Source organism: Cuculus canorus, chromosome 3 (genome assembly GCF_017976375.1).
Source record: "Cuculus canorus isolate bCucCan1 chromosome 3, bCucCan1.pri, whole genome shotgun sequence".
Classification (NCBI taxonomy): Eukaryota; Metazoa; Chordata; class Aves; order Cuculiformes; family Cuculidae; genus Cuculus; species Cuculus canorus.
The window spans coordinates 87,659,523-87,675,715 of NC_071403.1; the positions used below are offsets into that span (position 1 = coordinate 87,659,523).

The window sequence follows — 16,193 nt, forward strand, 5'->3', positions numbered from 1 at the left end:
GCTCCTAGATACCTAGCTGTCTCATTTTTTTTATTCTCTGTCTAATATTTGACTATAAAAAAATTATGTACTTGTATATCTTTAAAAAAAAAAATTCCCCCATTAAAAACATGTTTATATTTTATATTGTATTTTACCCTCATTGAAAAATTTGTGACGCTTATTATCCAGTCATTCTTAAATATAATGTTACCCAGGAGCATTTTGGGTTAATGGTTTTGATCAGAAATTTCTGCTAATAGTTTATTAGACAGGTTTTGGGACTTTTTGGAGGGTCAAGTGGAGAAATGTAACAGGGTACATAACAGTGTAAGACTGCTCCTTTTTGGCTTTCTCATTGGCATGCTGCCAGATACCGATTATCCTCAATTGACTTAAGTCCGTGCCAAGGGTCAAGATCTTGATTGGATCGTTTTAACTTCTAGGAGTTTAAATGAAGCTGGTTTGGTTCACATTCTACTAGATACATCCTGAAGGTGACTGAACTTACAAGACTTGGATACCCCTCATGTACTGGAAGAGCAGCATTTTGCTTCTCCTTTGCTTAGAGCTCTTTCCTTCACCCTCCCCCCCAAATTTAGATGGTAGAACTTTCTGAGGCTTGGTCTTTGTGTCTCCCCTCTCTTTCCCCATGACATGTCAATGCCTATTTTGCATTTTAGTCTTAAATGTAGCCAGCCATTCTGCAGCCCTTGCAGCCAACTCACAGTTGATAAGGTCAGCTTTTCATTCAGTTCTATCTTAATATTGTTGCCTGAAGTGTTTCCTGTCCAATTTTGAAAGCTTTCTGTCTGTAGAACAAAATGAAACTTTAAGTCCTTCAGGCTTTTAAGTCTCTGCAGTACAAAAAAATGATTGTGTTGTACTTTAAGCCTGTCTCAAACGTTGTCCTTAAAGGGTTAGAAGTCAAACCTATTTAAGTTGCTATTAAAAATCTCTCTTGAAATATGTTGGAAAGATTAAGGAAATTAAGTAGGAGGTGGTGGAAATAATCTGCTAAATCTGAAGGGTCGTAAAGAGTGTTTGTATACCATCAGACCTGTAAACCAGAAGGCTCAAATGAACATCTAGCTTGGGATTATTAAATAAATTCTATCTTCTGGTATATTTTGACTGCAATCTAAAGTTATCTTGGTCTTCCCCATCCATAATGAATTTTGCTGCCTCATTTTAGAGGAAAGCTATGGTACTTGTGATACATTAATAGTTGATTCTGTTTTGTGAGAGGGAGCATCTGAAATGTCTCTTATTCCACGTTCCTTTAGGGGTCCATCGCTATTTGCCTGCATCTTCTAGAAATGCCCTTCTAATATCGGGAGGGGAGAGTTTGGGTTCCGTGTTATTCAGGGAATTAAATTAACTCCTGTTGCTCTTGTACTCAGCTGCCCATGAGGAGGAGAAAATTGTGAAAGGAAGGCTTTACAGGCAATGTTAGAACAAAGAGTACATTTTTTCTCTTCTGTTCGATCAGCAGGATGCTATACTTGAAATCTTTGTTGCTTTTCCCTTGGGTGTATGAAGGCAAGCAAATGGATTCTGAAATTGCGTGATACCCAGTTGCTTTGATTCCTGTCTGAAATCATGAGGAGAGCTTTGGTTTGTGCAGGGGAAGGAAGATCACACATGACCCTGCCTGTTGATCCTGCCCCTGCTCTGGAGGCCTTGTAGAGAGCTTGTTTTATGTAGTGAGACTGGTTGATGGGGGCAGGGTTACCTTCTGGAGGCAGGTCAGTACAGCCCTCGAACTTGGAGTGTTGCTGCTGTGCACTCACCACCTCCTTGGGAAGCCTCCAGAGATTGTGCAAGGTAAGGGTTCACTTTGAGCAAAGGAAGAGAGTGTGAGAGAGACTTGAACTGAGGCAGAGTGGGGGAAAGAAGATGTTTCTGTTGCAAAAGCAAGATTCTCTAGATAAAGAAACACTTTTTTGTGAGTGCTGATACCATTGTTTGAATGTCTGCGTGGGTGGGACCTCTTTCTCCTGTGAGGAAATGAGAGATTCAGGTGTTCACTGCCTGCTTGCATGTCGTTGCACTTCATAAAAGCTGACCAAAGGGAGAAGTGGAACATAGGATAAGGGTGATTGTTGCACCCCAGGCTAACATTTGGATCCATATAGTGGCAGCAGATATGAATTCAGCTTTAATACTTTTGAACCGAAAGGTTGTTTAAAAATAGTCATTGCACAAGGACTTCTAGGCTGTAAATCTGCTCAGTTACCTTTGTTAATATTTGCTGTTGAGAAAGTTTTTAACATTTTTAATATAACTGTTATAACTAGTTTCGTTTCACCTGTGAGACAGTTATAACCTGGAGATTCTTTACATTCTCCCAAACAGCCCATCTTGACAGGTGCAGGGAGCAGAAAAGATTTGGTTATTCTTTGGCAGCTTCTTCGGTAAGGCAGCGCTGAAAATGAGAAGGGAGTATAGAGCTTAAAAGATCGCCTGACACCTACTGGTCAGAGGATTTGATTGTCTAGGGTTTCTTGCCATTTCCCTCTGGGGATTAAATTGCTCCATCTTCTCAAGAGTGATCAGTAACTGGACAGCTAAACTTATGCTTTTTCCCCCTAAATAAAGCATTTGTTTATCAAGTCTTTAAAGTACTGAGTGCTGTGTAAGTGCAGGATAATATACAATATAGGCTCGATTCTTTAACAAAAAACAGATTTATTTTTTTTCCTTGCTGTCTGTTTACATTCAGTGCTCTGCTAGAAAAGATATATCTTCAAAATGAGAATTAGTACTTCGACCTGAACAGGAATATATGTGAATTTCTGTAGCTGCAGTGTGCTAGAAAAATCATGCCTATGTTTGGTGATGTAAACAGGAGTTTTTCTTCTCCTGGTATACATCTCTGGGACAGGTTGAGTAGATTTGCAAGATAAAATGCCTTTTGAGCAGAATTTGACAACTGTACAAAGTCAGTTTATCAAAGTCTCCTTACAGTTGGCTACTGTTTTATATAAAAGTAATATGTTTTTGCTAGGTGGTTTAGAAAAGCCCCTTGCAGGTAGCCAGTCCTATAGAATTCTGTGTACCTAAAAGCATAATAGACTTGACAGGATTTCAGATTTTTCTGTAGGAAAAGGGTAGTTAATTAGTTTGGAGTAAGATGAACATGGTGGTTTAATTTTGAGTCTTGTTGTGTTGGCTTTGGAAACTGTTTTTTTTTTTTTGTTTTTTTTACAAGACAAAAGCCTCTTTTTGCTTTAGGAAACTGGGTCCCGTCTTCAACTGTCATTTACCTGCTTTGTAGCCTTTGGGAAGGCATTTTTGCCCGCTTCACCTTCCCTTTGGCTCCTCTGCCTTTTCAGTTAAAAGGGTGTCCGAGCAAGGACACTTAATTGGACACAGCCAAGGTCCTGAATTATTCAGTGTCATCAGAAATGCACACAATAGTTTATATTCACTGCTCTAACCTGCGATGTTTCTGTCAGACTGGACCAGTTTCACAAGTCCAGTTTCAGTTTCAGCACTGAAATATGCTGTGCTTCTGTGTTTATAAACAACTGCTAAAAATAAATGCTGGAATGTGTCACTGTTAACATACAGACCACTTAATGACACACAGGCATGACTAAGGGTGTATCCTTCGTGGAATTCCTGTTTATTAAGTGTGCTTATTTCTAGCTTCAATACTTCAGGATTTTATTATTTACAGAAATGTTACTTGTAAAAGATTACATGCAGAATTCAAATATGTGACCAGAAACATCTATGTTGCTACCGTATTCTTGCTGTTATTTTGCCCGTGAGAAGTCATCTTCCTTGCTATGGAGAGAAGGAAATAAGGGAGGAGAAAAAGGAATGTAAAGTAAAAGCAGCAGTAGCTAGAAAATTAATAGATTAAGAGAGGAGGAGATAGAAGATCTGGAAGGAAAATCATAGGTGTTTTAAAATTCAGACATTAACTAACTTTCTGATTGCCTGGGAGGAGTGAGGATTGATTATGAGATGGTTCCCTGCCTCACCTTACTGTCTGACTTTCTTTAATTTTTCTTGCTTTCAGTGCGTCTGTTAAACTGCCCTGTGCCCATTGGAGGCAAGGGCTTGTAATAGAGCTAGTAAAAGGTAGATTTTTCTCTAGTGCTGTTAGTTGTTCTTGTTTTTATTAAAGCTGTTACTAAAGGATTGCTGACCAGCATTGTATTGAAATAAAGTGCTTTTGTCTTGTTAAAAAATAGCAGTAAAAACATTCTACTTGCTTGTTTAAAAATAACTAAACCCCACAGTGATAGAAATAAATTGATTAGTTGAGAGTATTACAAAGTTAATTCTGCATATAATTAGTATGATTCTTTTGCATCCAGTGCCCAAAGGAGTACACTTGGGTGACGACAGTCTAGCAACATCCAGACTTGAACTTTAGTATGACTACTACTTTCATAAAGAATATAAAAGGATATTTTACATCAATAGCGTTTTTGCTGTAATGGGGAGAGGGCGAATCTGCTAGCTTTTTCCATCAACTTATTGTGTGTTATAGAAGAATAGACAATTGAAGCAGGGTGAATCCTCTAACTACGGTCCTATCTGGAAAGGCTCTAGGCAGTCCCTTCCTGCTGTGGTGTTTTGAGGACTGCTTGGTGTTCTCCGTGTTGATGCTCCATGGCAAAGGCTGGAAGTATTGGCAGGAGATACAGAGCCCATGATAAAAGCAGAGAGCTGTGTCAGAAATAAATGACACTTAAGAGTAAACGAGAGCAGAGAGCTGTCGTCTGTCATGGGTTCTCCTTTTTCCTTCAAGGTGGTAGTGCTTGTTTGTGAAACTTTTCTTGTGTTTTGAAAAGGATGCTGAAGAATAGCACAGGGAGAGAAAAGTTACTGCTGACCAAACGTCATAATCTTAAATGTCTTACAACTTCCAGTGACCTTTGTGAGCAATATTAGTGAAAACAGAGATTTTTGAAAAATATCAGCTTAAGACTGATGAATGCTGCACAATAATGATACTTGCCTGTGGTATTTGATTTGGCAACCTTTTTCTCATGCCAGTGTTGCAGCAGTGTCTTCTGCAGCTGGGTGCTGTTTTCTGGGGCTTCTGTTTGGTTTAGTGAGCTTTCTATTTTTACTGCTTGCTCCAACAGTGACGTCACTAGTGCTGGTTTCCCTGTAAGCCATGGGAATTTTTCCCTCTTGATTAGGACGGCAACAGATGTAGTGTATTGTTCCTAAAGTCTATCTTTTTTTCCTCCCACCACAGGCGATTACAGCTGTCCTAAGACAAAAGTTCTGCAAGTATGACTTCTTCTCATGTCACTTTTGAAGTAAGAGGGCCATCAGCACCAGGTACTCAAATCACACTTTCTCCTTTTTGTGTGGTATGACTAGAATGTTCAAAGGCTGTCTTCTCTGTTTTCCTCAGAAGTGAAAGAACACATCAGTTCAAATGTCAGAATGATAAGTCATTGTAAAATAAATTAATAAATTTCACGTAAGAATTTGAAAAAGTGATTTGGGAATTATTTTTTACCATTTTCTTCAAGCAACAGTTTAATCACATGCTAGAGATTTTGATGATGACTGAAATGGTTGTGATTGTTTTAAAATCAGTCTTGTGTCTCTAGTAACTTTTTATTCCAAGGAAATGAGTACTTACATGCTGGACCATGCTAGTCAGACGTGTTCTGTGTTTTGTGTTTTATTCTCTCTGCATCCCTGCTGAAAGTTCTCCATAACAAGATGTGAAGTCTGCTGGGAGTTAAGGAGAGAAAGAATGTACAGCTTAATTTAGTATTCTATCTCTGCAAAAATGTGGAAAATAACTTCCATAATCTAAATGAGGAATGCAAAGTGTCAGGTCATGCAAAACACCAAGATTTAGTGTTAAATTGTGCTTATCACTTTGATCTTCATCTAGGCACTCTGAAGGAGGGTCAGGAAAGAAGTAATTGGTGGTTGCTGAACAGAACCATTTGAATGTTGGGAGCACGTACAGACTGGCAAAATTTCGTCACAGACCAATACCAGATGACTTAAGTGTCTGTTGTAGTTGGGGTTAATAGTTATAAAAACATTTTAAAAGATTTGACATCTGCCCCATGTTAGACCTCTGCTGTGTTTCTCCCATTTGATTGGGAGCTTTGGAACTGGACAGTGGCACACAATGTGGACATGAAGCCTTTAATAAGGAGTGGAGTTTTTATAGTATTCTGGAGAAAACTAAAATTAGAGAATAAATTGATCTTTAATCAAATGAGACTATGAAACACTGATGTAGTGCATAATGGAGTATTGCAAACTGGTTTTGCCCTGTTTACAGTGTTGTATCCACTGTTGTGGTGACACTGTCACTGGTAAAATTGACTTGCATGTGTGAATTCTATTTATAATTTCTGGAGGAAAAATTAGGATTAGGGAGAACTAGTTCCTGCCTCAGTTGCTGTTGACCTGAATTACCTGGAATTGCTTATGTCTGTATAGCATAAAGGGGTGACACAGAAGGTTTGCTTTTGATTATGACTGTATTGATGCTGTTGGTTTTGACTGGGGAGAAGACCTTTGAGATGCAGCAGTGGCGAGATACAGTCCTGTGAAGGAAGAGAATAGGTTTTTAGAGCTGTCAGCGGTTTTACATGCAGCAAAATTTCCAGTTTATTGAGAAGCGTCATGTACTGATTTTGTCAGATGACCATAGTTAGTAGTTAGTTGATGAGACAAGAATCCTTGCCTTAAGCGTTAACATGCTCCCCGTGTACTCATCACCTTGGCTTTCTGTAGATGTCAGAGCCTAACTGGCAAGATAGAAGGGCATCACCAGCATAGGAGTGATGCTTTGATGCACTCCCTCTAGCCACACTATGTCTAGAATCAAGCCTGTTGGGTTCTAGGTGATGTCTGATACGTTGATGTAGACTGAGTTTAGAATTGCCTTTGAAAATGCATTTCCAGCTTATCGTGCATTTCACTTGTGCCTTTCCTGGGAGAATTTAAGTAGTGTTTTACAATACAGATCCTGATTCAGCCTTGCAGTGTAATTGTTGCAGTGGATGCAGTTTAGGGGTGAATGTGCATCTTAGTCAAATGATGCCTTTTGTGTGTTGTATTTTTCTGGTGATGAGCATTCACTGAATGTTCACACACTTTTGTTTAAAAACAGAAGGCCAGAAACCTATTCTAGCTAGCTGCGACTAACAGGAATATAATTTAGATGGCACTTCAGAGCTTGGCTGATGTGTACACAAAGATGTACTAAATCTGCTATTTTAAATATCTCTGCAAGAACCTTAGGATGGTGAAGAAAATGCTGTTATAGTTTTGGTTGGGAGAAAAATTCCTTTCTGAATCAAAAGGAGGGGGAGTTATGATGGATGAATCTGGTGTATATGTTTAAAGTGCTTGAAGGTTTGAGGTTGTAGGTAGTACATATGAATTCCATGTAGACTTGAGTAATGATGATTGTGAGATTTTTGTTTGGTTGGTTTTTTTTTAGGAGAGGTTTTTGCAGTATGTGGGAGCTGCAGTGCATTAGGGAATTGGAATCCACAAGTTGCAGTGGTCCTCCAAACTGACGATCGGTAAGTTGGATTTTGTGGATTTTTTTGATAACAAATAAAGTAGCTGGAGTTCCGGAGCAACAAATTTATTTTGGCTTTGAGTGCTTAAGCTATTGAGCTGCACGTACTGTTAGTTAAAATCTTGATTTTCTTTGTTACCCTTGAACAGTTTAAATGCTTAGGAATGTGTCTAAGAAAATGTTTAACTTGGGTATGCTTTTCCGCTCCAGATGATGCTTTTACCATTGTGGCTGGCATACTTCTGTAGTTCAGTTGTAGGCACTTTTAATAAGATACTGCTATGCATCATTCAGTCCCATAACTATACAGCAAGTTATAGGAGATGTCGATAATGTTTGCTTTCCTTTTAACCTATACAAGTGGTTGTGGCTATGAAGACATGGGAGAAGACTATTTAAAGTGAGAGGTGCATTAAAACTCTTAAGTGGTTTGTGTTGTATGTTAACATGAGTGTACATGGAGAAAGTTTAAAAGCAGCAGCAGAGTTCAGTGTTTTTTTTGAAGTGGTGCCCTGCTTGTCGCTGTTTGATGGGGGAAAATGGGGCTCACGAGATGTGTTTATAATTCTGTCAGTGGCTTGTATGATCTTCGAGTTCCTGAAATATTTCATCATGTTTTCACCATCTGTTAAATGAGGATGAGAATTCTTGCTACCTTAGAGCGTCAGATCTGCACATTAAAAGTGCAATTTCAGTTCTCAGTATTTACTGTGCTTTGTGCGTGTTTGGCTAAGTTACCTTATAAAAACCTTTCTTGTACCAAAATTATTTTATAAGATCTCTTAGGACACACGCTTATCCGAGGTGGCTTTTAGGCTGTACTTTGAAACTGGTGTGGCGTTTTTTCTTTGTTTGTTTTCCCCACAGACAATTATGGAAAGCTACTGTAGAGCTTCCTCGAGGAGTTCCTGTTCGGTATCGGTATTTTAAAGGATACTTCCTAGAGCCTAAGGTATGTACAACCTTTTCTATTTTAAGTTGGCTCATCCTTAGTAAAAAAGTCACTTATTTGATGTAAAAAGGATTTTCTGAATTAAACTTGAGTTCTTAGAAATTGCAACATATGAAACATACGAAACATTAAAACACTTCTGGAAATACAAGCAGTTCACTTCGGGGAAACAAATGACCATATGCTATTAACATGAATTATTTTTGTTGTTTTGTCTTCTCTCTTTTACCAGTGTTAGTGTGTTAAAAATTCCAGCAATAGTGAAATGCCTGACATTATAAAACTAATATGGTGAAGTTCTCATTAGTTATAGTGGAGCTGTATCAACTTCTGCACTCATAATTGAGTATGGACTTTAGCAGGGCAAGGATCTCTTGGAAGCAAGCGTTAGAAAGAGAAAAATGATTAGTGTGAGCAGATGTATTTAGATTTGCCTAATCTAATACAGTTTTAAAATTACTGCAGATTTTTTGGAGAAGCATGAGAAGTATTAACTAGCTTTTGTGCTGCGTATTTAACACATGTTAATCTCTTGGAGTGAAAAAGTAAAACAAGGAATGAAGCATATCAGTGTATTCTGGAGGTTTATATATGGGTATTTGCATGACTGGGGGGGGGGCGGGGAACACAGCAGACAGATGCATTTTCACAGATATGGATGTCGAAGTTTCATGTGGGTTGAATGTATGTGGCAGTATACTGGTCTGAAGAAAGGGTAAGGGGGAAGTTCTTCAGACTAGGGATGATATGGAACCCAGAAAGAATTTGGAATATGGGAAAATAAGAAGCTACTCTTTACCTTTTATTAAGAAAAGCAGCCAATGACTGTAAGAAATAACCCTATTTAAAGCTATCTTTACTGTCTTTCTTACTCTATTAATATCCTGTAGCTATTCACCCTGGGCATTTGTTCTTCATTGAAATTGGGATTACGAAGGCTGTAGCTAAATGTGCAAAGGAGTTGCAGAATTATCTAGTCTATGTCTTTTAAATATTTTAAGTTACTGTCAAGAGCATTTAAGTCTTTGTCAGCAGGACTGGGCTTTCTTTCACTGAAAAAAATATTTGACAGAGGTATCATCTCAGTGTAGGATACTGATATTAAATTAAACACGGTGAAACAGACTGCATTCTTTTTTTTCATTGCAGCATATGAAATAGTCTAATCTGAAACTGATATGTAAATTGTTAGTCTGAGGCAAAGGAAGGGAAAGCAAATAATAGGCTTCTTTTTCTGAAGTTAAACCGATGCCAAAAGTAGATTGGTTCTTACAGCCTAGCAGCTCTGATAGGGCTCGTATTTTTTGCAAGTGCCCATAACTTTAAAATGTAAGCAGTGGTAGAAAAAGCACAGAAAAAAATGTGGCAGAAAATGTGCTCGTAGACAACACAGTTTCTGTTTTAACATTTGAAAAAGTTTACAATGTGTATTGGTGAGTGTGTTTCTTCAAGTAGGTGCTCTGTATCGTGCACGCTTTATGTACCGTGTGATGCAGAGTCCGCCAAGGTAAGTATAAATTTTATGGAATACCAGCATAAAGAGCTACTGTATGTAAAACGTAGGGAAAAAAGAAACCACCCTACGAAACAAAGTATGTGGAGTGCTAGGGTAAGGGTATGTGATTATCCACTTGGTGGTCTCTAGCCTATAGCTGTTAAATGCACAGGACTTTCCTTCAAAAGACTGTGTTATAAGAAATAAAGAAGTCCAACTACAATGTTTTCTTCCTCCTCTTGTAAGTCTTTTGAAGAACAATGAAAGAGTAGAATACCTTCATTCTAACAGGAATGTAATTCATAGTGTACTGGAAATGAAACAGTATAGGAAGAGCTTAGCATTAACAACTCTGATCTGGAAAAGATATTGCTAAGTTAAATTATTCTGGATATTTGTGTTTCAGGTGTTTTTTTTCATTAGGCATTGCATGTGATTAATCTGAATTCGATAGCCTCATGATGCATGATTCCTCAGACACTTAACTTTTTATATCAGTGCAATTTTGTGTCATGATCTGCAGTAGGATAACTTAAATAGATGTTAAAGTCTGAGTATATGAATTTAACACCACGTATCTGAAGAAGTCATGCTGAAGAGAGATCCAGCAGAAGTCACTGTTTCCTTTCTATTAGCTGCATCTTTGAAGGCGCCTGAGCGGGTCGTGGTGGCAGAGCTGAGGGTAATAGGCATTTTGGGGGAAAAAAAAATAAAAGTGTCTTTCCCATCTGCTTTTAAAATAAAGAAGTCGTCACTTGATTTCCATTATAGTGGTTACATAAGTAGAGTTGAGAGTTTTTTCTTATGCTTAATGTATTGAAATGTATAGGATATTTGTGGGGAAACAAATCAATTGATGTATCTGTAAAGAATATACTATAGAATTGGTGCAAATCTTGGCTGCTGCATATTAAGAGCTTTTACTATGTTGTAAACAAATTAATGATAGTGCAAGGGTAATCTTAAAGCATTTTAAAAGAAAGGTAAATTCGTTTGATGAAATAAAACAGCAATCTAAACTATCTTGCTCCAGCTTTTTTCTTGTCTTAAATGTAACCCAGTGCCAGTTACCTGACTGTGAGGATCTGTCCACGTTTTATTCTGTGCTTACCTGCTGTTTGTTCGGGGTTGACAACATGCCAAAACTTCTTTGTGTGGCATTCAAGTCTTGTGCATATCATATGTTTTGGATTAATGCTTTGATATGTATTGTTTGCGTGATATGTATTTGAAAACCTTAGTAAGGTAATTACATACCTTTTTCTGTTAAGATGTACTTTCTGTTTGTTTTTCTGATAGTAAATAAGCATGCTAGTTCAGGAATATTTCTTAAAGGAGGGTTGTGAAATAACTAACCTATCTGTGCATGTAGCAGGACATCTAAAACTAGATTGGTGAGCATTTTTCAGAGCTGTGAGAATATTTCTTATAGAGGTTATTTTTCTAAAACATAAATGAATCAAATCCACCTAGTGCCTGGAATGTGGTAGTAAATGTGAGACTTTGGGTCTAGGCTCGGTAATTCATTGTGCCTTAGAAAAGATTTTGCTAGACTAATAACCCATGGTTAACCTGATAATAACAAAGGAACACCTCTGCTGTGACTGAGCTGAGGTAGGAGATCGTGTGTTAAACCTGTAGTGGAAATAGTAGAGCTATGAAATCTCTGTAGCCCAGGACTTCCTTGCAGGTGACTTAGACTGTTTCCTTGCAAAGTTAGTTACGATGGCTGAATAGGTTTGGTTGGTTTGTTGGTTTGGTACTTAATTATTCTCTTAGATGGTACACAAATCCAGAGAGATTTCATTCAGAAACCCGGCGTGAGCAGTTCAGTCTAGTTCATTTAGCTGTTTTGTGCTCCTGAAGGTCAATATCCTTAGTACACATTTTTAAGAAGTAAAATGCAGTTGGATAAACATTATATGTGGTGGTTTTAAGATCATAATTTTTTTTTTTCCCCTCATGCCTGCTCTGTTGTGTTGCCTTAGATCAGGAATTTTTGAACTGGCCCTCCTAAAATAATCCTTTACACATCGACAGAAGTGCATTCATTTTTTAATTGCACTGAGCACCCAAGAATTTCATGCAGTGTGTGTATCGGACTATACTTGAAACCTCTGGAGCATTATAACTATCACAGGCATTCTTACCTTCATGTGACAAGTGTCTGATGACTACTGGGGCATCCTATGCTTCTGACCGTGTAAAAGAACTTGATTTTTTTAGAAAGTTCTGGAATGGCCCTTAAGAGCTCTCTTAAGAGCTTTAAAATTGCAGCAGATGTTCAACTAAATATAGTCAAGTGACCTAATTTTTCTGTTTGCTTTAAAGAAACACTTATCTGTGTCAGTAGAGAGGAAGATTTCATGCCCATATAGTTCCACTTATTAAATGTGTGCTGCCCACTGGGATGCTTGATGTGGCATTTAGATAGGTTCCCTTTTAAGACTATCATAACAGAAGCTGACTTTTTAGATCATGTTACTGTGCTGTAGATATTGACGACACATCATTAACTACTGCTACAGGCAGATCTGAACAGCACTGTTGTTCACACGTGGTCAGTATATGCCATTGAAATTACATCTTCATTGTATTTTACTTCATTGTAACAATGACTTCTGTTACATGTAATTAAAACATTTTGGCTGCGCTAAACACAAACTATCTGAGCAGGGACTCTGAGAAGGCTTTTGGTCATGGCTGTGCGTGTTCTCTAGTCTGTTGCCCTTTTCTTCTAGGTAGCTTTGTTTGGTTCTTCTTAGTGCGTAAAGCGTTGAGGGTTCCTGAAATGAAATGCATGATCAGCTCACTGTACTTCTTTCAGGAGATAAAATTTTGCTAAATGTATTGTATTGTGCTTGTTGTTGGGATATAGTTACTTAAATTCTCATTCCTAATTTTAGAACCTAAAGTTAAGATATACAATTAAAGTACTGTTAGAAATCAACTGGTATTGGTATTTTAATACAATATGTTGGTAGTTTCTACAAGGAAAATCGTTTGCTGCCCTTCTGAATAAAATAGCTTGATCTGTGTTAGGACAGGCTTGCATTCCCCAGGCTGACAAGCTCCAAGTTCTGTATGTGTTTGTGGGAGTTGCTGTTGGAGAGCTTGCAGGCCTGCATGGCTTTAGGAAATGGTAGCCTCCCTGCTGGCAAACACGAGGTTTGGCTTTGGAAACAGAGATTGTGACATGCAAGTATGGATGTGCTGTGAAAGAAGGGGAAGAAACCTCATTATTTACTTTTCTGGAAGTCCATAGGAGTGATCATTTATCTAGACTTCTGTAAAGCCTTTGACAGTCCCTCACAACATCCTTCTTTGTAAATGGGAAAGATATGGATTTGATGGGTGGGTGATAAGGTGAATAAGAAACTGGTTGGATGGTCATATTCAGTAGTGGTCACTGGCTCAAAGTCCAAATGGAGATCTGTGACAAGTGGTGTCCCTCAGGGGTCTGTACTGGGACCGGTGTGTTTAATATCTTTATCAATGGTATTGAGAGCGAGATTGAGTGCACCTTCAGCAAGTTTGCGGATGACACCAAGATGAGTGGTGTAGTTGCCACACTGAAAGGATGGGATGTCATCCAGAGGGACCTGGACAGGCTGGAAAAGTGGGCCTCTGAGTACCGCATGAGGCTCAACAAGGCCAAGTGTGAGGTCTTGCACCTGTATCGGGGTAATCCCTGTTTTCAGTACACGATGGGGGATGATGTGCTTGAGAGCAGCCCTGCAGAGAAGGACTTGGGGGTGCTTGTCCATGAGAAGCTCAACAGGAGCTGGCAATGTGCACTCGCAGCCCAGAAGGCCAACCGTATTCTGGGCTGTATCAAAAAAAGCATGGCCAGCAGGTCGAGGGAAGTGATTCTGCCTGTCTATTCCTGTCTTGTGAGACCTCATCTGGAATACTGTGTCCAGTGCTGGAATCCTCAATGTAAGAAGGATGTGGAGCTGTTGGAACATGTCCAGAGGAGGGCTACAAAGGTGATCGGAGGGATGGAGCACCTTCCATACGAGGACAGGCTGAGAGAGTTGGGCCTGTTCAGCCTGGAGAAGAGAAGGCTTTGGGGAGACCTGATAGCAACCTTCCAGTACATGAAGGGGGCCTATAAGAAAGCTGGAGAGGGACTATTCGTAAAGGCTTGTGGTGACAGGACCTGGGGAATGGGTATAAACTGGAGAGGGGCAGATTTAGACTGGACATTAGGAAGAATTTCCTCACGCTGAGAGTGGTAAGGCACCGGCACAGGTTGCCCAGGGAGGTTGTGGGTGCCCCATCCCTGGAGGTGTTCAAGGCTGGGTTGGATGGGGCCTTGGGCAGCCTGCTTTAGTGGGATGTCCCTGCCCATGGCAGGTTGGAACTAGATGATCTTTAAGGTCCCTTGCAACTCTAACTATACTATGATCATTGTGGCAGCAGTGAGAGGATGGGAATTAAAACTGCCCTATGAAAGTAATAAACAACAGTATAATCTTTTTTATTTATATTTACATATAGAAGTAAGTGTTCTAGCTTTAAAGCATAACTTTAAGTGTGTGTGTTTTATTCTGACATGACTCTTAAGTATAGACAAATTTGAATTCATTGGAAAAATTGAGTTGCTTCTAGCTGAGACTCAGAGCAAACCTGTCTTACTGAGCACTTTTTAAATACTTGGCATTTGCTGTTAAGTCATCCAAAGCAGAGTAGATTAAATGTGTTTGATATGCATAAAGAAATCCCATCTGCTGCTAAAGAGTTCATTCAGTTGGCGCTAAGATGCCAAAGCATTGTGGTGCTGTGATTCCTGTGACTGATAGTAACAACCGTGTGATGTTCAGGGGCACTAGGAGCTTCTTAGAGGGGTGGTGCTGGGAGTTGGGCATATTCGTTTGGTTGTTCACCAGTGGTTACCAAAAAGCTGTAATCTCGAAAGCGGTTTCCAAGTTATATTGTTTCGAAAGAAGATATCTGTTCCAATAAGCTATCATAGTCTTGGCTATGTTTGTCAACAAATCCAGGCTTTAGAGGGACAGTTAAGTTTTTTGGTGGAAGAATCTTGCTTATCCTGTTTCAAAGGGAATGGACTGCAGGAAGCTTCACTGCTGGCTGATTGCATAGTATCATTGTGTCTTTCCTTCTGAGACAGCGAAGTTCAGATTATGTTTTAATTAGATGCTTTTCTATGTCACGTCTGAAATAACTGTGTTATAGACTTTGGATTAGCCCAGAAAATTTTGAGTAAGGACCCACCGCTGCAACTGATAACTGCATGAGTAGATGCTGAGTCTTGTTTGGAATCAAATATGTGGGATATGTGAATTATAAATTGTTGCTGTAGTTTCTTAATTAAAAAAAAAAAAAAAAAAAGAAAGCCAACGTAATGAGTCTGGGAACACTTTGGTTTTGCGACTGGGAGGAGACTAAAGTAGTCCAGGCCGGTAGCTGTAGGAGGTGAAGATTTAACAATTCCATGTAACATCTCCACCTTATCTAACTATGTCACAAGTTTTGCTGTACGTAGTGTGACCTGGAGCTTCAGACAGCACCATCAGCAGTTGCAGGAGTACGATGTGAGCCTGATCTGTTTTCTTTCTCTCTTTCATATTCTTGCTTTTTTTTCCCACTCCCTCCTGCTCCTCCATCTCCTTTTTCTTTCTTAAATTTGTAAGTTTAGTTCACAACCATCCCAAACAGCTTCATAGGTAGAAAATCAGATATAACAAAAGAAATTATTGCAGACATTTAACTTTTAAATTACAGACTATCGATGGTCCCTGTGAAGTCATAGTTCACACGTGGGAGACTCATCTACAACCAAGATCAATTACCCCTTTAGGTATGGGCATCAACTGCATCTGTTTGAGGCATATGCATAAGATTGCTAATATGCTGCACATCGGTTTAGAGGGATTGATAAATTCAATTTTTAAAATACTTAAATTTGTTAATGTGTTGGGTGAGGTAAACTTTCTTTGCACAACATGGGCCTTACTCTCAAAAAATACATAAATAAGTGGCTTAAAAATGGAGTGGATGTGAAATTCTTTACTGCTTTCCTTAAGATGATGTTGGTTGGGTTTTTTATTAATCTGGAATGGTAATTTTCTGTAAGCTTCATTCTTTGAGACTAAGGATCCATATTATTTTTTCAGAGAAAGTGTGGGGGGGGAAGTCACTGATGTTTTTATTTAGCTACTAATTCATTAGTAAAATTTTAAAGTAAAAATTCTTAATGAGGC

At 38.8% G+C, this 16,193-nt stretch overlaps 1 protein-coding gene across 1 annotated transcript in view; it reads left to right on the forward strand.

The window, feature by feature from the left end:
* The window catches only part of GPCPD1 (glycerophosphocholine phosphodiesterase 1), a 42,823-nt gene that overhangs the window by 2,477 nt on the left and 24,153 nt on the right, over positions 1-16,193 (forward strand). The window contains 4 exon segments of the mRNA XM_054061878.1: positions 5,207-5,292; positions 7,436-7,520; positions 8,387-8,471; positions 15,715-15,790. Of these exon segments, the coding sequence (XP_053917853.1) occupies positions 5,244-5,292; positions 7,436-7,520; positions 8,387-8,471; positions 15,715-15,790 (295 nt within the window). The 5' untranslated portion in view covers positions 5,207-5,243.